The 25,871-nt window shown below is 38.6% G+C and overlaps 3 protein-coding genes across 3 annotated transcripts; all 3 read left to right on the plus strand.

Moving 5' to 3' along the window:
* The first annotated feature begins 434 nt into the window (after positions 1 to 434).
* On the plus strand, positions 435 to 2,624 carry LOC135632328 (BTB/POZ domain-containing protein At2g24240-like). Its single transcript, XM_065140805.1, has 2 exons — positions 435 to 823; positions 1,042 to 2,624. Exon 2 carries the CDS (start codon positions 1,082 to 1,084, stop codon positions 2,432 to 2,434), a length of 1,353 nt encoding a protein of 450 aa, XP_064996877.1. The 5' UTR covers positions 435 to 823; positions 1,042 to 1,081; the 3' UTR covers positions 2,435 to 2,624.
* Positions 2,625 to 5,992: 3,368 nt separating this feature from the next.
* LOC103976921 (casein kinase 1) lies at positions 5,993 to 12,740 on the plus strand. The gene is made up of 14 exons (XM_009392283.3): positions 5,993 to 6,737; positions 6,858 to 6,898; positions 7,615 to 7,684; positions 7,765 to 7,913; positions 8,054 to 8,149; positions 9,986 to 10,056; positions 10,769 to 10,830; positions 10,925 to 10,988; positions 11,086 to 11,170; positions 11,288 to 11,414; positions 11,551 to 11,624; positions 11,700 to 11,763; positions 11,849 to 11,985; positions 12,144 to 12,740. The coding sequence occupies exons 1-14, from the start codon at positions 6,662 to 6,664 to the stop codon at positions 12,438 to 12,440; spliced, it is 1,413 nt and encodes a 470-aa protein (XP_009390558.2). The 5' UTR covers positions 5,993 to 6,661; the 3' UTR covers positions 12,441 to 12,740.
* Positions 12,741 to 13,149: 409 nt separating this feature from the next.
* Positions 13,150 to 25,212, plus strand: LOC103976920 (formin-like protein 18). The gene is made up of 18 exons (XM_009392282.3): positions 13,150 to 13,706; positions 14,807 to 15,504; positions 15,898 to 16,119; positions 16,201 to 17,342; positions 17,424 to 17,556; positions 18,383 to 18,454; positions 18,681 to 18,779; positions 18,901 to 18,942; positions 20,087 to 20,167; positions 20,252 to 20,302; positions 20,383 to 20,464; positions 21,527 to 21,621; positions 23,069 to 23,140; positions 23,222 to 23,338; positions 24,027 to 24,095; positions 24,176 to 24,242; positions 24,420 to 24,808; positions 24,899 to 25,212. Exons 1-17 carry the CDS (start codon positions 13,634 to 13,636, stop codon positions 24,605 to 24,607), a joined length of 3,303 nt encoding a protein of 1,100 aa, XP_009390557.2. The 5' UTR covers positions 13,150 to 13,633; the 3' UTR covers positions 24,608 to 24,808; positions 24,899 to 25,212.
* Positions 25,213 to 25,871: the final 659 nt, after the last annotated feature.

Genomic DNA, 25,871 nt, shown 5'->3' on the forward strand with positions numbered 1-25,871 from the left:
AGACTGACAGAAGGACTTCGTTTACCCTTCCTCCTCCATCAGATCTGAACGAAACATGGCACTGCAACTTACTGACCGGTCTGTCTGCACTATCTCGATAATAAAAGATTTTGCTGTTCTGATGTTAATGCAATGTGTCTATACTTAAAGGACATTAATTGGATGATGATTTTTTTTCTTATTTATCCTTTTAATTATAAATTTAAATCTCTAGAAAAACTAAGGAGTTATTATATGTAATACGCAAACTTGTATATGAATTTTAATGGTGGTGGTGTGTGTCAAGGATTTTAATATATATTATTTTCATATAATTGGAGATAAGAAAAGGAGGAGGATGTATTGTTCGTCATGCTTTGAGATTCGTGTGAGGTTTTGATTGGTAGCTTTATGATGCGCGCAGAGACCATCGGATGCCGTTACCAGGCAGGGATGGAAGGAATGGAAAGAATGATCCACTCGCTCGCTCGTCGTATGCTTCCCAAAGATTCCACTCGCGGAGGGTTGCGATCGAAGGAAACAGGGGAGGCGAGGAGGCCCGACGACTCGGTCGCCGAGAGCACAGGGAGGCCAGGAGGGCTTCACTACGCGGCCGCCGAATGGGGGCTGACTTACTACATGCCCAGCCCGGCCGCCGCACTTCCCCACTCTTTTGATTTTTAATCCCTCGCCCGGATGAATACATTATTGCCGGGGAAGGAAAGAGGGGGACGGACAAGGACAGCAATACAAGGAGTCGTCGTCGTGCTTCCGAATCCGTCCGCGCTCTTGCAAGCTTTCCAGTTCCGAGATACCGCAGAATCCATCACCCGGCTCCCAAATCGCAAGTTCCTTCAAAATCTAATATTGTCTTCGTTTCCTCAGCCCTTTCGCATTCCATGTTTCCTCCCCTGCTCCTGAATTTTTGCGTTGTCCTTATGATCCTTCTGATTGTTTAACTTCTTTGATTTTTTTCCCCCGATTTGATCTGTTACTCCCCCGCGGCCGGCGTGGTTATCGGTGACGATTTTATCTTGCTGATCAAAATTTGATCTTTTTCAGTCTGTTCCCTCCCACCTGGGCATATGTGACGCTTTGATCCATGGCGAGTAGGAGAGGACGAATCCGGTTCAACGTGGGTGGGAAGATCTTCGAGACGACCGCCACCACCCTCGCCAACGCCGGTCGCCATTCGATGCTCGGTGCTCTCCTCGACGACTCCTGGAACCCCCGGCAGCCCGTTGAGGGGGAGGCCGCGGATGCCGAGTACTTCATCGACCGCAACCCGGCATGCTTCGCCGTGCTTCTCGACCTCCTCCGCACCGGCGAGCTCCACGTCCCGCCCAACATGCCGGAGAAGCTCCTCAACCGCGAGGCCCTCTTCTACGGCCTACTCGACCAAGTCCGCGCTGCCCGGTGGGGCCCGTTCGACGGTAACCGCCTCCAGCTGGTGGACTCCGTCTCTGGTCGCGCCCCCGGCGACGGCACGGCCATCCGCGCTGGCCCGGATGGCGGCTGCTGCGTCGCCCACGGCAGCATGGTCCACGTCTACGACTGGATGCTCGAGGAGCACCGTCCCATCAGCCTCGACTACCAGCAGGTCAACGACGTCGGCTACATCGACGCCGAGAGCATCGTGATCAGCGCCCGCGAGCGGCTGGGGAAGGGCGACGGCGGGATGGGCGTGTTCTCCTCTTCTACGGGGGAGCTGCGGCATCGGTTCAGGGTGTCCCACGACAACCAAGTCAAGAGCTTCACCGCTGGCGCTCTCAGCTTGGGTAGCTCGGACTACAAGATTTTTGCCAGTTGCAAGGGGAGGTGCAACGAGTACGGGATCGGAGTGTGGGATCAGATCACCGGGCAGCAGGTGGACTTCTTCTACGAGCCACCCGGTTGCTCTCTCGGCGACGCCGATAAACTCCAATGGCTCGACGGCGACAAGTGCTTGATGGTGGCCACATTGTTCCCAAGAACAGACAACTGTTTCATCGGCCTGTTGGACTTCAGAGACAAGAGCGTGAACTGGTCCTGGTCTGATGCAGGGACCTCTGTTTCCTTGTCGCTCGACGAGAAACGAGTCCTCCACGCAATCGCCATAGAAGATAGCCGATCTATCTGCGTGGTCAACCAGTACGACGACTTGGGGTTCATTGATCTGAGGAGCAATGCAGGGGGTGTGCGATGGAGCTCAAGAAGCAAACTCACGAACAGGAAGGCTCCTAACGAAGAGAGCTGTTACCCGAAGCTCGCGACGCACAACGGGCAGCTCTTCTCGTCAATGAACGACGGCATCTCGGTGTTCTGCGGCCCGGAGTGGGTGCTGACCTCGACACTGAGGAGGAGCTACGGTGGTTCTATCTGCGATTTCTCGATCGGAGGCGATCGATTGTTTGCACTACACAGCGAGGAGAATGTGTTCGACGTTTGGGAGACACCACCCTCTCTCACCATTTAACCGTTCTTCCAATTACTCATTAGTCAGTAAGAAAGAAGAAAAGAGTGGAGATGATGGTGCTTCCTTTCTTTTGTTTCCTCATCGATCTAAAGATATGATTTACGAATTTGTGGGTTCATAGCTTGCAGAGAATGGCTGCTTGACAGCAATCAAAATTCAGCATGATAGAAAAGATGTTTGAGTGTGTTTGTGAATGTTATAAGTCTGCGACTCATGCTTTTTCTTTAAGCCAAAGAAGATAGCTTCTGTTTGGGCTGTTCAAGAGTGAGGAAGGTCCCGTGTTCTGTTCCAATCATCCTATGCTTTAAGGTATCTTTCTACACCATTCTTTTGAGGCAAAAGAAGAGGTCTGCTGCCCTTTGTCTCTTTTCCTTTTGGTCAGCTCAGCTTTGGTTTGTCAGAGCAGCACGACCTAATCCACAAGAACCAACTCCTTGCTTTCCTTGGACAACCAACTTTAGTGACTGATTGATATCAGCCAATGCAGTGGTGCTTCAGATGGGCAGCAACAGCTGACTGCCTACTAACTCAAAACTGAAGGGTTGGTGGCTGTGCATTTTTGCTTTTTATTCTGTTCATTTTCCATCATTTGCAAATTTTAGGCAGTAGCTACATACTGCTTCTGATAAAGTTTGATTCCCCAACAACATTTGATATGCCACTACTCACCTTCACAGATGTATTCCATCTCCTATCCTATCTACTTGCAGACCAAACCCCACATAAATGCTCAGCTGTTGTGGGATTTCTTATGTTCTTGATCTTTGTAAGGTTGATGGAACTTGTGCAGACCTAGTTACTGTTCCTAGTAGAATTCATGCTTCAAATTAATATCTCATATGTGTAAGGCATCACAAAGATTGAAGTTATGCTTCAAAAGAAACATAAGGGCAACAGTCTCCTGATTGCACTCAATTACATACTACTTGATCCTGGCTCCTTGAATCAATGTTCATATGAAGGAGCTTCTTCATTGAATCTGATATCTTGGTCTTTTCACCATCATTTTCTTTGTTTCATCAAACCTATATTGACCCCTTGTCAGTCAGCAGAGAGAGTTTTCATGGAAATGGGGTGCCTGAATTGATGTCACATATACTTGACTTTTCTTTTCCTTTTTCTTTTTTTTGCATCACTTGTTGATATTTAAAGTCCATTACAGTATTAATCACTCAAGAAAGAACAACCTCTTTGTAGATTATTCTGCCCAATAATGATGGAGACAATCTACTAGTCAGTAGGCTGAAAAAAATAGCTGACCCAATAATGACTAGTCATTAAACTATATATTGTAAGATGGTTAGCTTGCAGATGTTTCAATGTTGATGCAGGCATCATCCCAGGCTTTGTTTCTATGAAAGCAAAACCAAAACAACACCAAAGCCTTTGAGGCCATCTTCTTCTCCATACCAAGAAAAGTAGGTGAAGGATGGTTCTGTTTCACTACATCTTACTTTCAGAAATCAAATCAGCCATGAGCACTACAAGCAACCCAATTTTAAAGGAACCTATGTCATTTTCCTTCAATAAACACAGTATGTGAGTCATCTGTCCTTTTCTGTCTGAAGAAATAATCTTTGTTTTTATTTTTGGGCTTAAAAGGATCTGAGGTTATCATGCCACCAAACAAATTTGTGTGGATTCTCTAAAGATCTAACCACAGATCACTTGAAATTTTGTTCCTAGACAGATTTCAAAGCTTAAATCTTCCTTATCTTGTACTTGAATACTTGATTGGATGCTGTATAAGCATCCTACATGTGCAAAGTCTTGTTTTAGAATGCAAGTTGTAGTTCTTATTGAAGTGTATTTAACTATTCATTAATTATTTATATTTGTTGAAACGAAATTAATTATTTTGGGAAGTATTTCATAAGTTAAAGGAGAACACTAACTGATATCACAATTATCCTAATGACGACATTCTGATTACCTATATCACAATATATATATACACACTAAGACACTTAATTTTTAACCGATATTAATTTAAGTAAATACTATAATTAAGATTTTTTATGACAAAGGGTAAGTGTTGGATACGAGATTTAATGTCAGAACCTTGTGGTAATCAAACAATACTTATTTTGATTCTTTTTAATAAAACTCATTTTAAATTTGTCTAACATTTAAATTCGATAGGAAGAAATATTAATTTGATGTCAGAGAAATATTGTTGGGCAATAGTTATGAAACATTTCAAATGAATATTAAATTGTTTGAATCATTATCAAGCACTAAAGAATTACATTTTCAAATAAGTCATCTTATAGGAGTCAATACTTCGTAGGCATGTATCTTTGTCAAGCTTTTATCATCGATTTTTAGATCTCACTCTAAAACATGATAAGATTAGAAAAAATGGGTTAAGTTAGATTAGGTTGATTTTGTCATTCTGAGTCAACAATCGAAATTAACAACAATATATTAATTTTAGAACGATGATTTTAAGAAAATGTGATGAGAAAATCAGAATCAAGAGAAAAAAATTAAGAAACTCCTCTTCCGACCTTCATCACTACCTTATATCAAGCTTATCTATTCAATAACATGAATTTAAGATGATCGAAGAACCATATATCATTTATGGTGAAAAGAAAACTCCTTCAGACTACTCACATTTTAGTAAGAATGTCAAGCATATCATAGTCAAATTAATTTAACAATTTTAGAGATTATAAACTAATTAGGTAAAGCATATATATCATGTCTCTACCCAAAATACAAGCATCAAAATTAATCGAAGAGGTGATACATCTTAACTAGGTACAACATATCTCTGAATATAAGATATTTACTCAAGACACTACCTAAGATATAAGTATGTTGATCAGATAAAATTTTGTTTTTGAGCATAATATGTCGATCTCATCAGTATGTTTGCATATTATGTCTATCATGATATACCTATGGTTATTAGAATGCATAATGTACCATAAATGAGTAAATCATTTTATTTTACTTACCTTACGTTAATCTAAAACAAAAAGTAAGAAAATCTCGATGCATCGGCTTTGATACCGTAAGTTTAAAATCAAAATTATTATTACTCATCAAATCATGACAATATAACATGGAACATAGTCCTTAACCTTATATCCCTAAGAGAGATAATTACTAGTATATGATAGTAGTCATCCAATATCAGAAGCATCCCATATCTCTCATTTTTGACATCATACATACCTAATATAAACTAAATATTGTATATTTTTGATATATGATACGGTGCCATATCCAATAAATATAATAAATAAATAAATAAATAAATAAAAAATATTTATTTATTTATTTATGTATGTATATGTATATTTTCCATCCACGGCAATTGTATGCAGTCTTCCTCATAATTTCGACAGCCACGGAATGCCTATGCGGTTATGAGACGTTGTCGGCCGGTTAACCAGTAATTACGAAACTGAATCACACAATTAACGATTAATTAATTACAACTTTATATTAACACGCATATTGTTCGCAAAGTCGAAGAAAATAAAATAACCCTTTGCCAGCCAGCTTTTAATGGATTACATTATCGCCTCCTTCCCCCACCCTTCTCTCTCTCTCTGAGCTCTCTCTCGCTCGCTCGCTCGGGTCGCCTGTCTCCTTTTTGTAGTTTGGACTGCGACTAATTTCGCGAGGATCATGGGGGAATTTTTTTGATCTCCAGATCTTCGATTCCTCTCTCTCGCCTCTCTTTGTTTAGCGATTCCTCGATCCGATCCATGTGCTGCGGGAGCCGATCGTCGAGCGTCGCTCCGAGAACGGATTAGGGTTTGGATCCGTCGAGTCGGTGGAGATCTTGATCTTTTAGGGCTGAGGTTGCCTCTGGCGGCGGTAAAATTGGTGCAGATCGAGGCGGATGGCTGTTGTTTTGGTGTGGCCTTCACTGAAGAGTGGTAGTACTTCTTTGGTTGGATTCTTTTGATTACTGGGAGATTCGGTGGCCCGGTGCTTGCGGCTTCCGATTCCGTGGAATGTAGGTGTCTAGGATCTGAAATGGTCGGGGGTTTTAGACGCTGATCGAGTGAATTCTATAGTTTTCTTCTGGCGGTGGGTGTAGATATCTAGCGGATTAGATTGTTTCGGTTCCGTTTAATCTGTAGGAGAGAATTGCAAGGCAGATCGCTGGTAAGGAAGGGTCTTTTTTGTGTAAGCCTAGAGATATACAGGATTTGCTATTGCTTGATTCTTGCGGTAGTAGTTTTTGTTGGATTACATTCATTGATGGGGCACGTTATTGGCGGAAAGTTTAAGCTGGGCAAAAAGATTGGATGCGGATCTTTTGGAGAGCTTTATCTTGGTCTGTGTTGTCCTTTGTGATTGATTTTGATAGTGTCCAACTTAGACCTCTATATGTCTTTGCTTCTGTTCCAATATGTTTGATGCTAAGCTTTTTTCCTCAATTGGTTATTTGATTCAGGTGTTAATATACAAAGCGGAGAGGAAGTAGCAATAAAGTTGGTACGTAGTTGTCACTGACCAAAATTAGGTCAAATATTTTTTATTCCAACCTACTTATATGGGGAGTCATGCTTCCTCTGAATGTGAATTGGTTTGTGACTGTATTTAATGAAGTGAAACTTTAAATCTTTTTTGCATGTGTAACCATTAACCTATCTAGGTGGCCGAAGATACATACAACAGGAACTAATTAAACGTACTTTATTGAGTAGTGCCATGTAACCAATGCTTGTATGGTTATCCAAACAACCTTATGCAAATGTTGAATTATTTGGTATTTTACATAGAATGTTGCATGTGATTTTGCTTTTTTATGTATGAAATGCCAGTCTTATGCCTGTATAGATCTATTCCTTTCTGAGATTTCACGTCTGTTAAATTCAAACGCTTCAGTATGTTTCTGCTTTTGATTTTTTTTTTCTGATAGTTGTTTTCTGAAGTTTATCAAACATTCTGTTGTTTTACCCGTTCCTTTTGTTTGAATATGATTCTAATGATTTTTTTTCCTTGTCTTGTGTTTTAGTGCCTTTATTAACATTCTTTTTGTAGTACTGCAACAGAAAACTCATTGAACCTTAGCAGTTAATATTTGACACTGATATTTCAGGATTTGATGGATTCCAAGCATTTTCAACTCTTTGTAGCATTCTTTTTGTAGAACTGCAACAGAAAACTCATTGAACCTTGACATTTACTACATAATTCTGATATTTCAGGAGTCTGTGAAATCCAAGCACCCCCAACTTCATTATGAGTCAAAGTTGTATATGCTTCTTCAGGGAGGAAGTAAGTTAATCTATAAATATGTTGTTTCAGTTTAGTTGGCCAATGTTGCTGATGATTTTGGATTTTCTGTTTCAATAAAGCTGGAATTCCACACCTAAAGTGGTTTTGTGTGGAAGGAGATTACAATGTCATGGTCATCGATCTTCTCGGGCCTAGCCTTGAAGACTTGTTCAACTACTGTACTCGGAGGTTCTCACTGAAAACAGTGCTAATGCTTGCTGATCAGATGGTAATAAAATTATTTTCTTGGTTCTTTTTATCTAAGCTGTAATGCTTATAGATACAAATTTTGATATATTTGAAATGAGACTGTATTGTCCTGTTTTCCAGAAGAATTGTCATAATACTTCTCCTTTGTGGTTTTTTTAGATAAACCGAGTCGAGTATATGCACTCAAGGGGTTTTCTTCACCGTGACGTAAAGCCAGATAACTTTCTTATGGGCCTTGGACGCAAGGCAAATCAGGTGGGTAGTCATATTATTTTCTGTCTTCAAAATTTTCACTACAGGCAAATGGAATTATCATTTCGTGCCAAGTGAAGTCGTATAATTATGATGAGCTTTCTGTCTGGACCTTGATTCATGCTATGATATTGTATTTTCCTTAGGGCACTGTTTTTGTTCATGCACCATTTTTGCATGCTTGATTGCAATGTTCTGCAGGCCTTGGCCCACCTTGCTAAATTGTAGGCTTTCACCATTTGACTTAACCCTATCTTTAGTGTCAAGGCCCTGACGAAGAGGATGCTTGCTATGCTTATCTAAACCAAGGATGATGTAGCCATGACGGAGCTGAAGTTGCTGTGCCTGGTGACAGATGACGATGGATTTGGCAAATCTGGCATAACTACTCTGCAGCATCGATCTTCTAATTGGATCGGCATTTTCTCTAGGATCAAAGTGGGATCTGATTGGATCAGTGTCTTTGGAATTGGATAGAAATTGCTAACAGCCCATTGAGATAATACAAGGAGATTTTAGAATGGGCTAGAAAACCATTTGTAACCAGTTAGAATTGGTGAAATCTGTCGGATGTAGACCTGTTTGAGTACAATTAATTACCAGATGAATCTTGTCTGATTCCTTGATACTTTGGGGGCATAATCTCTACCCATTAAATTCCTCTCTCTCCATTAGCTGATTGAACAAGGCTAGACATTGACATACACAGTACCTCTATCTGCATATAGGTTGGAAATGACCTTGCTGATTTACTAGTGTATCACAACAACCGAGCAGCAAGGATCACAGGATTGCTAGAAACAAGATTTCTATCATGGCCATCAAGGTAGGATTGTGTAATGGATGGTGATGGTGCAAACGTATTAGAGGAATCTCTTATTTGGAGGGAATTTGGTCTAGAGGGACATTCTGTAGAAAATAATTGAGAGCTAGAGGAGGTCAGGCGTGAGAGCTTGGTGTGGCTTCGTGGCAGGGTTCATTACCTTGACTGATGCTTGTTGCATTGCCAGGGCAGTGGATGGAGGGATCATTTCTTCTAGGCTTCTTGTTGGAATCCACCAAGCAAACTGATCAGTCATATAGAGATGGAGAAATTAGAAATGAGAAGCAGAAGGTACTTTTTGCAATTCTCATGGCCCTTCTATGATTAAAAGATGGACCTTTTGCTGATTCTGCACTTGACCTTGGACTTTAATCTATCCAGAACTTGTACTTCAATGTCCATATAATCTTAGAGGCCCATATCTCGTCTGAAGCTGGGAATATTAGTGACCTGGAGATTGGGCTGGATTTTACCTACTACAAGCCCCAGTTAACATATTTGATTCAGAATCGTTGTAATATATGGATGGTAAAGGCATCGCTATATGTGTCCCGAGATATTATAAAGGCATTGTTGTTATTTACTGTACTCACTTTTTTATATCCTTCTCCTCACTATAGGTTCTGATCTTTGTTTACGTTGATTGGATAATTAATTTGAGTAGCTACTTTTGGTATTTCTACTTCAAATCTCTTTGATTTGAGACATCGAACATACATGATCATATCTGAGGTCTGAGGCCATGGATGATAACTTTGCTGATGCCTTTTATAGACTTGACAATCAATGGTACGTTATGAATATATGCTGAAGCAACTTTATAGAATTTCTAACGAGTTACAAGGAGGCCGTAAGGCTCATGGATCACCTGATGGTAACTGCTTGCATTTGTTCATCATTCCTCTAACAAAAAAATTCCTAAACAAATTTTTGCTTAGATTGCCTTGAGTTTATTGTGCATGCTCTTTTTCTTTTCGTTTCTTGTTTCTTATCCTGACATTTAATCTTGATGTCAGGTTTACATCATTGACTATGGCCTTGCAAAGAAATATAGGGATCTTCAAACTCATACACACATACCATACAGGTACTGTATCTGCTTCTGAGATGCTAATCTTAAAATTTTCTTCTTTCTGCAAAAGTTTGAAATATTTTGTTCAGATGCGCTTGTAGTTTCATATACATAACCATTGCTCAAGGAGTATTATAGGATTGATCACTACTAGCATTATTAATAGGCTTAAAAATAGTTTGCCAACCTTTCGCCTTTGTTTAAGAGTGATGAATCCCAATAATTTTAGTTCAAACATCCACACCTGCAAAAAGAAAAGAGTTTTAAATTGTCTATCTGCTAGTTCTGTGGGTTAAAATAAAATAATGAGTAACTTTTAGTATGAACATTGTAATTTGATGACTCTAACAAGATTAAGTTATTGATCTGCCCGTTTTGGAATGTTTATGGAATTTAGTTTGAAGAAAGTAATGCTCACTTCATGGACATTAGAAAATGAATGTGCACATCACACCCTGAGGAAATTTCACTTTTATTGCCAGAGAGATAGCATGTTTATATTTAAGGCAGTGTCCATGTCTTTTAAGGTTCTTTCTGCAAGCGGGGTTGGTGGTTAATGGCTGTAACTGTTTTCAAGAATCCTGATGTTGGTTCTTGTTTTGCTGTTATGTTTCTGTATTTTCTGTTGATGAACATTTTGATAATCTCTGCATTACGTCTTTATTAGCATATCCAGTCCTTTTTGAGTCCTTGATCAGTTATGTAATATATTGTTGCTTATTTGCAGGGAGAATAAGAACCTGACTGGAACAGCACGTTATGCAAGTGTTAATACACATCTTGGTGTTGGTGAATATCTCTCACTCTAGTAATTGACAAGTTACAAAATTATATATTATTTGGCTTCATTTTTCTCTTATTATGGTTACATGTCTATTAACAGAGCAAAGCCGGAGAGATGATTTAGAATCTCTTGGTTATGTACTTATGTATTTTCTAAGAGGAAGGTCAGGATTGATTCTTTTTATCTTTTTTTATTGAACAGTCAGTTGATACGACTATAATTATTTTGCATCCTCCAACTTTTGGCCTTTCTATCTTCAGCCTTCCATGGCAAGGACTAAAAGCTGGCAATAAAAAGCAGAAGTATGATAAAATTAGTGAAAAGAAAATGCTTACTCCTGTAGAGGTAATTCAGAATCTTCTTTCAAAGAACTTGATCAATGGAATCATTTTCTATTGCAACTTACTGGCATTATGAGAAAGGTGAATGAGAACTACTGGTAAAATCTTTGTTATGAATCAGGCACTTTGCAGATCATATCCATCAGAATTTATATCTTACTTCCACTATTGTCGTTCCTTGCGGTTTGAGGACAAGCCAGATTATTCTTACTTGAAGCGGCTATTTCGTGATCTATTTATTCGAGAAGGTTGGTCCAGATATTATTTTATGATGCTTTCTCTTTTACTTGCCACTTTAGTTATTTTTCTTTCTAACAGCAGCAACTATTTTAATATTTGGTCCCCCTCAAGCTTCACATACAAATCTCTCTCATTATTGTGTAGGGTATCAGTTTGATTATGTTTTTGACTGGACTATTTTGAAGTATCCCCAGATTGGTGCTAATCCTCGAGTACGGGTATGGTCGGAATTCTAAATCACCATGACCTGTCATGTTTTTGTTAGTGTATTGCAATATTTTCTTTCTTTGCAGCAACCAAGTGGAAGAACAAGTGGAACTATTGGTCAGTCTTTGGAAAGGGCAGAAGGAACTTCAGGTTTGTTTTTTTGCCTTTTGTGAAGGCTTAGTTCTCTACAATATACTAATTGATCTGCTGATTCATGTGTTCTTTCTTTTATCAGCGGGGCAAGAGGTTCGGGATAGGTTCTCAGGTGCGGTTGAGGCATTTGCCAGAAGGAATGCCTCAAATTATGGTCATCATGGTGAACACTCCAAACACAAAATATCGGATGATGCTCATATAACACACAAGGAAGCTGTAACTCTCTCTCTCTCTGCGCTAATAAAAGCATATGCTTGCTTTTGCTCTGTGTGTGCATGCATGTGCATTATGGTTGAGTGTGGTAAATCTTCTAATTTTCTGATGATTGTAATCACCCTTGTTAGTTCATCCATTGCTTCTGCTTTTAATTCTAGACGGAACCAGATAAACTCCGTACAAAGTCTCGCAGTGGGAGCACATCCAAGAGGACTATTTTCTCAAGCAGCCGGCCGAGTTCCTCCGTCGAGCCTAATGAGACTCAACACGGCAGAACAAGCAGGATATTTTCTAGTGGCAGCCGCCCTTCCAGTGCCCAAAGGGTGCATCAGCCGGTTGCTGATTCCAGGTCTTCATCCATCTACAGATCCGCAGCTGTCCGAGGATCATCCCGGAATGAACCTCTTCTTCGAAGCTTGGAACACCTCTCTCTTGGTGCAGAAAAGAGAAAGTAAGACACGCCCAATATATTTTCCTCTTTCGAGGGCCAGTATCCTGATTAACCCCTGTATCAGTATGTCATACCTAATCATGCTACAATATGGCCTGATGGTCATAGGATGAGCTTCTAAGGCCTAACATTTCAACTTTTACATTCAATAACCGAAGTCAAAAAGCTGCCTAAGACTTGCCACATCACCAATCTCAAACCTTCAAGAACTGCCATCGCCCGGCAACGCTTTTCACGGTGGTAATAATAACGGTGTATACATCCATCTTTTTGGTGAAAACATTTCTTGGTGCTCTTCCTCTCGCCTGCCTGTCGTAGTCATTATTTTTCTGCTTTTTCTCTTGCTGTTTGTCGTGCATGTAAGTGGTGGTGGTGGGTACCTCGATTTGCTGGATACAAAGAATGAAGTTGTTATGCTCTTCAGCTCCTTTATTCGGAACTTTTTTTCTAAATATAATCTGATCAAACGGACTCGAGATCGAACTCATTGTTGCTATCATTGATTCATCACCCACCGTCCAAATCGTAACGAGCGGGAGGACCCACTTAAATGCGGTTCGGTGCACCTGATTACCACCCGCAAGGGGGGGGGGGGCGGGGGGCGAACCGGTTCAGCAGGTCCTCGAACAGACCGCTGTCGGTTGTAACGCCGTTGGTGCCGCGCGGCGGTGATGCGCCGTCCTACAATATGAAATGACGGGGGCGGCCCTCGGTCTGTGGCCCCCCTCCCCCCTTCGTGAGCCACACGACCACCCGCCCGAGATATAGAAGCCGGGAGAAAAGTGACAAAAAGAAGCCACGGAAACATCCTCTCGGCACGACTCCCTCGTCTCCACCGAACTCTCCAAATTGCGAGAAGACGAGGCGCTCCCTCCCCGCGGCGGTATCCGTGCTGTTTCTTTATGATCCCCTTCTTCTCTTCTCTTCCTCCGTCAATTAGATCTGTGCAGCGTGCTCTCAAATTCCGACTGCTTGCCCTTCGATCGCGACATGAATGTCAGAATTTTTGTGTCATCGGAAGCAACGATGGAGATTTTTCTCGGTTCTTGAGACGGCGTTCGAGTTGCTTTTCCGTTTTCTTCCTCTGGTTCCTGCTAATTGGGCTTTGGACACGAAGTGGAGCTGGGCTTCAGCTCTGCTTCTAGGGTTTCTGGTCTGGTTCTTGGAGGCTCGGTTTGATTCAATTGGTCTGGCGACATGGCGCTGTTCAAAAGGTTCTTCTACAGGAAGCCGCCCGATGGGCTTCTGGAAATCTCAGAGAGGGTCTACGGTACGTTGTGAATTCTACCTTTTCCGAGAGGACATCCTAGTTTTTTTATTTTTTTATTTTTCATGTGTGATTCGTGATGTTGGTGTTGCAAGAATTTTTTTTTCTGCTACTGTTTTCTAACCAAAGATTGGATCATTTTTGGCAAAAATATTCTTATTTGTCTCGATATCTTTGCGTTTATGTTCCGGGTGAATATTACTTGTTCTTTCGGGTTTTAACGATTTATAGATGAGCTGATTCAGCAAAGAGCTGCCATTTGGTTAGTACAGTAGCACGTTTCTCTTCTCACCGAGGAACAAAAAAAAAAAGAAAAAAAAGAAAAAAAAAAGAAAAATCAAAAGATGGTTACTCCAGGTGCACGACGAAACACTTACCTGGCCAAGTGCCTCATTTGCAATACCGGCACATGTTTTTAAGTTAGTTTTCTCAATATTTGGTGGCGTTTGAGTCAATAGTTTATACTGAATTAAACATGCATTGAGATATCTTTTTTCTATCTTCATGCAAAAAGGGAATTCAAATTTGGATGAGATGTATTTTTAATATTTTCTGATTCAAATATGAACAATGCTAATGGTCTGAAAAAGGTACCAGGAACTAGGACCAGTGGATAGTCCATCTCAAGTTTTGAGCAGTTATACCATACTTGGGGGCCAGCCTAGGGAAACTTCACTTTAGTTTAAGAAAAGGACAACTTTGTTCAATTACAAAGCCAACAAACAGATCAGAGTTAAAAATGTGAGCTAGCCTGGTGGAACTGACTAAACTAGTGCAACTGCAATTAAAATGAACATGTCAAGTATGGTCGGTCAGTCAGCAGTCTGATTGGCTTCTTGCAAAGCATGCGAAGCTTTATGATCAGGAATTCTGCCTAGTACATATTTACACAGAAATTCTATGCAACTTTTAGCATGCCATTGTGGAGAATCAGGTTTTATGATTTTCTATGCAGTTATGAAGCATAAGCCTGTGATCTTCTTTGATGATGTTCTCTAGTTGAAATATCTGTTGCTTATGTTCAGGAAAAGATCTTCTTTTGCTATCTTATGCTTCTAGTGTTACTTTTTCGCTCCTCTCAATGAGAGACTTTCTGTTTTCAGTGTTTGATCAATGCTTCTCGACTGACGCCTTGAGGGAAGATGACTATAAAGAATGTATGGGAGGCATTGTGATGCAAATGCGAAGTCATTTTCCTGATGCCTCATTCATGATCTTTAATTTCTGGGATGGAGAGACTGAAAGCCAATTAGCCAGCATTCTCTCTGAGTTTGATATGACTGTGATAGATTATCCCCGTCATTATGAAGGATGTCCTTTGCTTAAAATGGAGATGGTCCACCATATGTTGAGGTCATGCGAGAGTTGGCTTTGTTTAGGACAGCAGAACCTCGTACTGATGCACTGCGAGCGAGGTGGCTGGCCGGTTATGGCATTCATGTTAGCGGCACTTTTGATATACCTAAGACAGTATACAGGTGAGCAGAGAACGCTGGACATGATTTACAAGCAGGCCCCCCGTGAACTTTTAGAGTTCTTTTCACCCCTGAATCCTGTCCCTTCTCAATTGAGATACTTGCAGTATGTTTCAAGGAGTGTTGCCTCAGAGTGGCCTCCACTTGACAGAGCACTGACCTTGGATTGTGTCATTCTCAGAATGATACCAATATTTGATTCAGAAGGTGGATGCAGGCCAATATTTCGAATTTATGGACAAGATCCTTTTTTTGTCTCTGAGAATACTACAAAAGTTTTGTTTTCAACGCCAAAGAAAAGCAAATTGGTCCGACATTATAAACAGGTAACTACATGATTTGGATTGTCACATGTAATTTACTTCTAGAAATAGGGCAAATGGGCATGTATAATATCTGTTTCAGACTGCCACAGTATTTTTGCAGTGACCTAATCTGAGCTTCTTGGATCCATCAATCATAAAGTGAATTATCTTAGGACAAACTTTTGCATGCTAAATCCCCATTATTTCATCTGACCATATGCCAAATGGTGACCGGTAACTTTTTATCTCCACATAACTCATTATGACATTCTACAGTAGAACTCCCTTCATTATTTTGCATGTAGGTGGGATTTTGTATACTTCATAAAGGACAGAAATAGATCTGTTTCTTTGTCTCTTCTTAACCATAAATTTGCTTAAAGAGTTGTACTAATGTTCTTTAAATGAATGCAGGCAGATTGTGAATTAGTTAAAATTGACATAGGTTGCCACATTCAAGGAGATGTTGTAATTGAGTGCATTAGCTTGGATGAAGATCAAGAACGAGAAGAGATGATGTTTAGAGTTGTTTTCAATACAGCTTTCATCAGGTCAAATATTTTGATGCTGAGTCGTGATCAGATTGACATTCTGTGGGATGCTAAGGATCGATTCCCAAAGGATTTCAGAGCTGAGGTGTGTATCTTTTTTTCCCATTCGGGATTTTCTTTATTTTACATGTAATGCTCTTCTGATTCACAATCTTCTTGCTCGAAGGTTCTTCTTTCTGAGATGGATACAGCATCATCACTTATGACTTTGGAATTGGCCCATATGGAAGATAAAGATGGTCTTCCTATAGAAGCATTTGCTAAGGTGCATGAGATTTTTAGCCATTTGGATTGGCTAGAAGGGAAGGGCGATTCTACACTTTATATTCTTCAACAGATAACATCCTCTAATTCACTGGAAGATAAATTGTCTGAAGTTTCTCATCAAAAAATGCAATCCTGTAATATGTCACAGTCATCTAGCTCTCACATAGTCATGAAGAACCTGCAGGATGATCAAGGAACTGATCATGGTGCATCTGAGACTGCTGAAGTGAAGGTGATGCCATTATCTTTGTCACAACTGTCAAGTACTCCTGCTCCTAGATTACTTGAATCTTCTGAATGCATTAAGTTATCAGTGGATCCACCATCATCACTACCATCATCTTTGCCATTTTCAAGGATTGTTGGTCCTGGGTTACCTGAGCCTGATGAACACATTATACAATCAGCAGTGCTCCAACCACCGCCACCGCCACCGCCACCACCACCACCACCACCTCCACTTTTGTCATCACCTCTGCCATCAGAATCAATGCCATCTTCAAAGCTACCATCATCTTCTTCTCCTCCTCCTTCTATTGCTGTTGCTGCTACCACTAGCAGCATTTCACCACCGCCACCGCCACCGCCACTGCCACCACCACCACCAAAGTTGGCCTCACAGGGATCAATTCCAATATTGTCACCTCCACCACCGCCGCCACCTCCACAGCCATTTACAGTTCCAACATCATCAGTAATGTCAAAATCTCCTTTACTACCATCAATGCAACCTCCAGTTTCTGTGTTAGCAAGTTCTGTACCCTCTGATAAAAGTAATAAGATACCAACCGCAGCCTCTCAGTCTAGTCGCACTCAGTCTGTACCCCCACCACCTACTCCTACTATAAGCCCATTTAATAGTGTATCATCAGGTATCAAGGGAAGGAACTTGACACGTTCCAGAAGTCCCAGAAGTTTGTATACCTCCCAATCATCATCATCAAGAAGGATGTCTCTCAAGCCGCTGCACTGGTCTAAAGTAACAAGAGCGATGTCTGGAAGTTTATGGGCTGACACACAGATATCTGATGAACTCCCAAAGTAATCTATCCCTGTACTAGTGAACTTTATGTTTATTATAAATCTATCACCTTCTTTATATTTTCTATTTACCTATTGTAGGACTCCAGAGATTGACATGTCGGAACTTGAGAGTCTTTTCTCTGCACAATTGCCAAATTCAGATTCTTCCAGTGTAGCTGAAAAATCAAAACGCCGTTCCTCACTTAGTGGAAGATCTGATAAAGTTCATTTGGTATTCACCTCTATGCATATTTTGCTAGGCATTAGTAACTTTTCTCCTTGTTTGTGATATTGGTTTTTTTGACTTGTTCGTCTTAGCTTTTATTAGCTTTTGATGCTCTATTTCTCAGGGTCCATTAGTCAAAACTTGTTTGTCTCCATTTACAAAACTTGACAATTTAAATATCACAGGTTCTGTTATCGAATAAATCTTTATAAAAGTTACAACAATCAAGTGAGACGAGGTATCACTACACAATCTGACCACCATGGTTAAAAACTATTATACATGGGAGTTAAGACTCTTTAAGATTTATGATGCCTAGTTTATGGATTGAATGTTTCTTAAACTTTCAGAAAAAGGGCAGCCCAGTAAAGAGGTTCCTGCCAATGCAGGGTATGGTGAAGCTGTGAGGGGCAACATGTGTAGCTTTGCCTCTGTTATAATAGTCTTGGTGATTGAGTCACTGTATCCTTTTTATGCTTTTACATCACAAATCCAGTAAAAAAATAGACCATTGCTACATTTGATTTTCTCCAATCGTGGCATAAGTTTACATTTTTAAGTATTAGTTTACATTTAAGGTTGATGAATAAGAGGCAGAAGTTAACGATGACTTTTAATTTAAAATATCATGATGGTATTTTTTTATCTGTAATGAAATTATTCAAATTTGTAATTGTTATAGGATGTAATCTTAAAATATTTGACATTGTTCTTGTTATAATACATGATTCATAAGAAATTATAAAAACTTGTAATTGTCTTAGGATGTAATCTTAAAATATCTGACATTGTTCTTGTGATGATACATGATTCATAGTCTCGCTTCTTGCAGATTGCTCTTAGGAGAGCTAATAACTGTGAAATAATGCTCACAAAGGTTACAGTGCCAATACCTGATTTAATGGTAAGTTCATAAAATATTGTAATTTGTCCAATTTATTTTCGGGTTGTGGAATATCCTAACTAGGATTTGATCTAGTTTACTTATATAATCCTCAGACTCTACAGATCATCAAGAAAATACATTTTGTGTTAGATCATTTTTCCTAATATGTTGTCCCATAAAAACGTTTTTTCCTTCACAATTTTTGATTTCACTTCCTCATAACTGTTTCTTGGATCTGTTTCAGAGTTCAGTTCTTGCCCTTGATGAGTCTATTTTAGATGCAGATCAGGTTGATAATCTCATAAAGTTCTGTCCAACAAAAGAGGAAATAGAACTACTACAGGTAATCATATACTGTCAATACTTCTGTTATAACCACCTTTCCTATTGCTTTCTTGCCTGATGACACCTTTGTTTGATTTCTCTTTCTTTTTATGTTTAATATATCTCATATGAATTTTCAGGGTTATAAAGGTGATAAAGAAAGCCTAGGCAAATGTGAACAGGTCAGTCAATTCTTGCTTTTTATTTATGTTCTTGGTTCTGGGTAACTATGACAGTAAACCAGAGATAAGCATGTCAAGTTTTGTTTGTTTGATATCTTCATGTGTAAATATCGAAGATATAATGTATAATCAAAAGAAGAGGAAGAAGTTAAAAAATAAATTATAGTTATGGTATTGATTTCAGTAATATAGCAAACTTAGAAAAAACTAACAACTGTTGAAGTTTTGATGCTACCCTTTGTTTTCAGAATACAAGTCACTTTTTACAATTGATGACATCATCCCAATTGACAAGGTCACACACAGTAATTTTTTAAAAAAAAGTGTAAGATGATCTCTTCAAACTGATGATATAGTTTGTTTAGCACATACGGAAATTCCCCAATGTTTTTTTTTTGTAATTCTCTATGAACTACCCATTGTCTTTTATCCTCCGATTTTGTTCCATGACCAAGTAGAACTATCTTTGTAATCTCTCGTGCTATTGGTTCTCTTAGAATTTGGAAAACCAACTGTGGTTGGATTCCATATCTCAGATCCAATATGTGATTGGATTCTTGTATTCTGTTGATCATTTTCTTTTAGATTTTTAGATGGTGACCTTGATGTACTGATTTTGTTGCTCCATTTTATGTTGATTCCATAAAATTTTCGTTACCGTAGGGAGAAACAAAGAAGTTTTTCTATCAAGGTGCATCTTGGACTGCATTTTTTATAATCTGAGAATTTGAGGGAAAGATAATTGTTGTATATTTTCTTGAACTATATAAGATTTCATGATGCAAGTCCCTACAAATGATATTGGATACAAATGGTGAACATTGTATAATTTAATAATTTGTATATGGATCACCTGTTCTTATGGTCCCAATGGGTTCTTTTGTAATCTTTCTTAATAAAATATAGTTTTTCTGAGACCTGGCCGGTTTGTCCCAAACAAGGTCCACCTGTTGATGTTCGACACTTTTATAGATCAATGCTTTACTTTGCTATGCTATAATGCATGATGAACTGTGAAAAGACAACCGTATTAATATATTTTGGTTGTTTAGACTTTAGATGTATCATAATTGTTGCTCATATCTATTTGGTGGGTTTTGTTTGATCTATCAAATAACTAACTGCATGATGGATCCACTACCAGTTCTTTCTAGAGTTGATGAAAGTACCAAGAGTGGACTGCAAACTGAGAGTCTTCTCCTTCAAGCTACAATTTAGCTCTCAGGTATAATGATAAAGTATGTTCTGTTTTATGTGTGCAAATATTATGCAAAAGATATTACTTCCACTGGTGTAATGATCATTACAGGTTGCTGATTTAAGAAGCAATTTGAACACTGTAAACTCTGTATCTGAAGAGGTAAAAGTTTAGATGGAGACAATATCCATAAGTGATGTTTTATAAATTCAGATACTGAGTTCGCACTGCTTCATGATCAGATACGAAGTTCTGTGAAGCTGAAGAAAATCATGCAGACAATTCTTTCATTGGGAAATGCATTAAACCAGGGAACTGCCAGAGGTAAGTTGGACTGCTAAATATCATATTTGATATATTCATTTATCTGATGTATAAATGGACTACAAACAGAATTTACTTACTATGCTGATGAGGCATGTCTCACACTGAACACCTGCACACCCACACCCACACACATATAAAGGGAGATAAAAGATCAAACAAGGGGGCTTGCTTCCAGCTTGAGGATGCGAAACGTTTTGACACCAGAAACCCAAAACAATAAAATAAATGATTGACAAGGGATGCTTATTTGGGTCAGCTTGATAACCGAGGTGGTTAGTGGTGGGGCAATGATGCCATGTGTCAAATTCCATGTCTACCAGGAATTCAACCTTGTTAAAATATATGTAAAACCAACAATATTGCATTCTTCTTATCTTTAGATCAATTATTGCATGTGGTTCTTTAATGTAATGATATATTCTGCTGCTACTTTCTAAGGTAATAAAGGAACTGATCAGCACTAAATATCAGCTTCTCTCTAAGTTAATTAGAAGAACTGAATGTATCATTGGGCCTGTAGTCAAAGTTTAAAGCTTTTAGTATCGGCTTCTCTTTAATAACTTTTCTTTCTTTCTGTTGTTAATTTCCAACCATCAATGATTTTTGTTATGCAAGTCTCCAAGTTCATAGCTGCTGTCAGTGTGAAATATATCAAGGCCTCCAGAAAATTAAGAAACTTTACCAAGCATTTCATTGGTCTTATTAAACCTCCTTAAAGAAAACAAATATGAGAACGACCTTTGTTTAACATATCACAATTTCATCTGGTAAGATTTCTCGTGTATAAATTGGGACCCAAAAGTTATTTGTCTTGAAGATCTTTAAGAGGATTAAATTCACTTGCTTCTTTCTCATTCATTGAGAACATTATTTGTCTCAGTTATATTTTTGGTTTTGGACTTCTACGTCTGGACTATTGTAATAATTGATGTGCAAAATCGTTTCAGTTTTTTGAGTATTCATGCATGTGACTTCTTTTATTGGCTGAAATCCACTGATATCATCTATTGCACCATGTTTGGGAAAACTGACCTTGGAGAGTCTATGCTACCTTTTCAGGTTCTGCCATTGGATTTAGGTTGGACAGCCTCCTGAAACTTTCTGACATTCGTGCTCGCAACAATAAGATGACTCTTATGCATTACTTATGCAAGGTGTCTTATTCTCTTATTTCATGGCAATCTGCTTCTTTAGCCAATTCTTTTAATTAAAATAATTTTGTGATAACCTTACAAGGATTTCAAATCTTTGTATGCCTTCCTTCAAACATATGCATATATATGGTAATGGTTTATTTTAGTGTGTAATCAACTCGGGGAAGCTTTATTAGCATAAATTTCACAGTTAATTGTATTCACTAGCATACAAACAGCATGTGATTGAAATGGAATAGAGTTGGATATTGAGGAACACAACCTGATCTGGAACCACACCATGAATGAGGTGGGAGATATTATGTTAAAGAAATATATAATTTTCATTACAAAGCTGTTTCCAAACACAATCTTATCTACTTTTTATTATTAATATTTCTACATATTCCAAACCCAATATCTCTAGTCAAATCGATCATCCGATGCGACGGTGGCTCCATACTGTTGGACTTGATCAATACTTGTTGGGTTGATGAGTTTGCTGCACATGCTGTCAGAGTCTTCGGCAAACTCTAGTTATTGTATAGTGTATACAACTGAATTTGAATTCTTTGTGATACATTGGGCTGCAAGATAAAATGGTTGTTGTTGTTGCTATTTTTGCTATTCTTGTACTTCAGTCTCACGAGGAGTAATTATCTTGTTTCTCATGTGTTGATGATGCCAAACTTCATTTGGTATCAGTCTAATTGCTCCATGTTGTGTCGAGTTGTTTAGTAGCTTAGAGGTTTTGTCCTGTCATGTCATGTCATGTCATGTCTGCTGATAGTCACAAAGACATCATCTAATTTTGGTCACATGTTCCTTGATGCTTGCTTAGATCATGTCTTTAAGAAGCTCACAGGTTCCTATCAGAGCATACTATTCTTTCATACAAACTGGTTCTTGAGTCATTTTCAGAGGAGTATCACTGCTGCATATATATGCACTTCATTTATCATATTTAGTTAGGTTTCACAGCTTGTGGATGTAAACTTGGAAAAATAAAATCATAAATAGGTCAATATGTTGAAATCTTGAACTGTGAAGGTCTTTCTTAGTGTACTAGGTAGTTAATTGAACTCGTGTAAGGGGATAGGAAAAGATCCTGTAGTGGGTTGCTAGTGGCAGTGTAACTGATATAAGGTTGAAGAAGAACCGGTTAGAAGCAATTGGCAACAAGGATTTCTAATAGACCAAGGGACAGAATCTGGTTGCCCTCTTGTTAGCTCCAGAGACCATCATCAGTGACTATTAATTATGTAAAAGGTTACTTTTAACTTAAAATGCTACTTATTAAGCATTTCTACTTTGTCTAGTGCCACAACTTAATCTGAATGGATAATCTAGGGCACTTGCTTTTCAAGTTGCATTCTTATGAACTTAAATCTGAGAAGCTTTTGATAGTTGATTCTGTTCTATAACCTGCAGCAGACATTCTCTAATATTCATCTTATTTCATATCTAGGTTCTTGCAGATAAGCTTCCAGGAGTTCTTGATTTTCACAACGATCTTGTTAGATTAGAAGCTGCATCGAAGGTACTATAGCATGCATTTACTTATTACCTTCTGTTATACAATAAATTTGAACCTGGCAACAAACTGGTTGAATCTATACAGATACAGCTAAAGATTCTGGCAGAGGAAATGCAAGCTATAAGTAAAGGATTGGAGAAAGTCGAAAAAGAATTAACATCTTCTGACAGTGATGGTCCTGTATCTGAAACATTTTGTAAGGTATTCATTTGCATAATATAGTAAATTTTATTAATCTGTTAAGATTTAATATCCTGTCTCTTCATTTGCTGCTTTTCGGAATTTTGATTGTTGTTCAGCGCAAAAGATCTTGTACCGGTATAGAGAAACCAACATTTTACTCAAAAAGTTGCATGGAAATAATTCTCAGTAGATGCAATGTGTTCTTTAGATGGAAGCTTAAAGCAAAAGGCCACAATAAACAGCCTGGTAGAACTAAATTTCTGAAAGGATCAAATTTTATTTGCTTCATGTGTCTTCCATGCTAAATGCATTGATGTCATTTTAAGATATCTGACAGTTGGAATTCTACTTGGGCTAGTTTTTGCTTAACACTATGGAACCATCTAAATTTTGGATTCTTCAACTTTTCTTATATTAAACATCCTTAATGTTAATTTAGCATCACTTTCCTTTTCGGTTGAATGCCTCGGACACTAAATTTTGTTCTTTTCCTCTTTGGGAGTCACCAGCATTTGCACATCAATGGCTTCTGGTACTCAAGAACATTTTATCTTCTAGAATAAAGTGAGGCCCACTGTAAAATCAAATGGATTAAATCATTACATGATTAAGTTCATATCATCAACAGGAGTAGCTTTTGTTATGTTTAAACTTTTTACTCTTTCTTGAAAACTTTCCACTGACTAATTATAACATTACATTTTAGACTTTGAAGGAGTTTCTTGTTGTTGCTGAAGCTGATGTGAGATCCTTAACTTCACTTTATTCTGGAGTGGTATGTTCTCAAGGTGATATTATGCTTGTCTAATATGAAACATATATCTAATGTTTGATAAAGCGTTGATTGGTTTACAGGGTAGAAGTGCAGACATGTTGGCTCGATATTTTGGTGAAGATCCTGCACATTGTCCATTTGAGCAAGGTAACCTTCATTTCAGCTTCACAATGATGAATTCTTCAAAAGTTCTAGCTTATTATCTGTTTGGACTTTGTATGTTTAATTATTGCTTCTTTTTTTTTTTTCAGTTCATTTAGAATCTGTGGTTTCTAGTAAATTTGAAGACTATCTAATAAGAGTAATCTGTTTTCAATATTGCAGTTGTCTCTACACTTCTTGATTTTACTAGAATGTTTGAACGTGCGCATGAGGAGAACTGCAAACAGCTAGAGCTGGAGAGAAAGAAGGCCCAGAAAGAAGCAGAGCATGAAAAACTTAGGCATGCTATACATAAGAAAGGACCAGAACACTTAATGCAATCTCGCAATGTTAGTGGCCACACCAGGTGATAAAAATCCGGGTCCTTGCAGTCTAGTAACCAACAAAGACAGCATATCCTTCCGGGAGACGATAACTTCTGCTCCATAGGTGGCAGGCATCGTTGACCATACAAATGAAGGGATGTCTCGAGTGTGAGGTCCCATTGAGTATGAAAACTCATCACAGTAACATGTTTATTACTGTTTGGGTCAACAGTAGTCGTTAACTAGGTAATTATGACTTTACATTTTTTATATTTACTAGCATTTTTATACTACTTAACAATTGATTAAGACTTGCCTCCCACTTTTATCATGCAGCTTATTCTTTACAAGGCATGCAATAGCACAAGAGAATACCCTCAGGGGGGATCTTGTAGCATGTATACTCATGTCAAGAATCTTGTGATTTGCTGTAAAGCCGGGCAGATAATTTTGCATTCGTTTCAGGAGTTTTATTAATGTACATACAATGTGTATACAATTGTTTTTCCCCTTACCAGGGCAAGATGTTCCATAGTCTGATTGATGTAAACTATCAGGTTTTTTTTTTTTTGCCTTTTGTATTCTTATCAAACTTGTCTCCTTGTACTCAAAGCACCTCAAACTCATAATTTACTCTTTGCTTTAACTCATCTTACAAGCTAATCAAATGAGTGGATTAGATCTAACTGTGCAGCTCTTTCACTAGAATTTTGCAGATCATCGGCATTCTGTAGGAACCAAAGGTGCAAATCAACCTAGCAGGCTACAATCATGGAGGGGAACGAATCGGCTTCGACCATCAAGGTTTCAGGTAGCAACAATACCTCTCCACAGTTATTTCTCTGCTAATGGTAGTAGTGCTCATGATTTTGTACCCATATTTGTAGTCCAATCTGTTGACATGGTTCCAAAGTCTTGAGCTGAGACCCCATATGCTCTTTATATAATTTTTTGGAGAAACATTTGTGTGATTTTAATTTTCCAAAGGCTATGCTCTCTGCAGCTGATTGATTTGCCACAGATCATAAAATAAACATTCAATTCAATGAGCTGAATGTTTCTCAGTTGCAAGCTGGTGGGTACTTGCAGAAGCTGTAGTGATGGCCCATCATGCAATTTTCAATTTGCTAGAACATGTCATTTTATTTGTATGGATATCATAATACATTTTTAGCTTTCACTTGATGAAATTTTGTGGAATGAAATGTTTCTTTCAATCACCAATTGAGAATGACACATGTCACGTATCTTTCAAAGGCGAGACGATTGATTGCAAACTTAGCTATCTACTTTCTCATCTTTACATGTC

Source organism: Musa acuminata, chromosome BXJ3-3 (assembly GCF_036884655.1).
Source record: "Musa acuminata AAA Group cultivar baxijiao chromosome BXJ3-3, Cavendish_Baxijiao_AAA, whole genome shotgun sequence".
In the NCBI taxonomy this organism is placed as follows: domain Eukaryota; kingdom Viridiplantae; phylum Streptophyta; class Magnoliopsida; order Zingiberales; family Musaceae; genus Musa; species Musa acuminata.

Coding starts and splice junctions, on each gene's coding strand:
- LOC135632328 (XM_065140805.1), top strand. CDS start 1,082: ATGGCGAGTAGGAGAGGACGAATCCGGTTCAACGTGGGTGGGAAGATC.
- LOC103976921 (XM_009392283.3), top strand. CDS start 6,662: ATGGGGCACGTTATTGGCGGAAAGTTTAAGCTGGGCAAAAAGATTGGA. Junction 10,989..11,085: donor ATGTATTTTCTAAGAGGAAG/GTCAGGATTGAT, acceptor TTCTATCTTCAG/CCTTCCATGGCAAGGACTAA. Junction 11,986..12,143: donor ATATAACACACAAGGAAGCT/GTAACTCTCTCT, acceptor TTTTAATTCTAG/ACGGAACCAGATAAACTCCG.
- LOC103976920 (XM_009392282.3), top strand. CDS start 13,634: ATGGCGCTGTTCAAAAGGTTCTTCTACAGGAAGCCGCCCGATGGGCTT. Junction 17,343..17,423: donor ATATCTGATGAACTCCCAAA/GTAATCTATCCC, acceptor TACCTATTGTAG/GACTCCAGAGATTGACATGT. Junction 23,141..23,221: donor GATTAGAAGCTGCATCGAAG/GTACTATAGCAT, acceptor GAATCTATACAG/ATACAGCTAAAGATTCTGGC.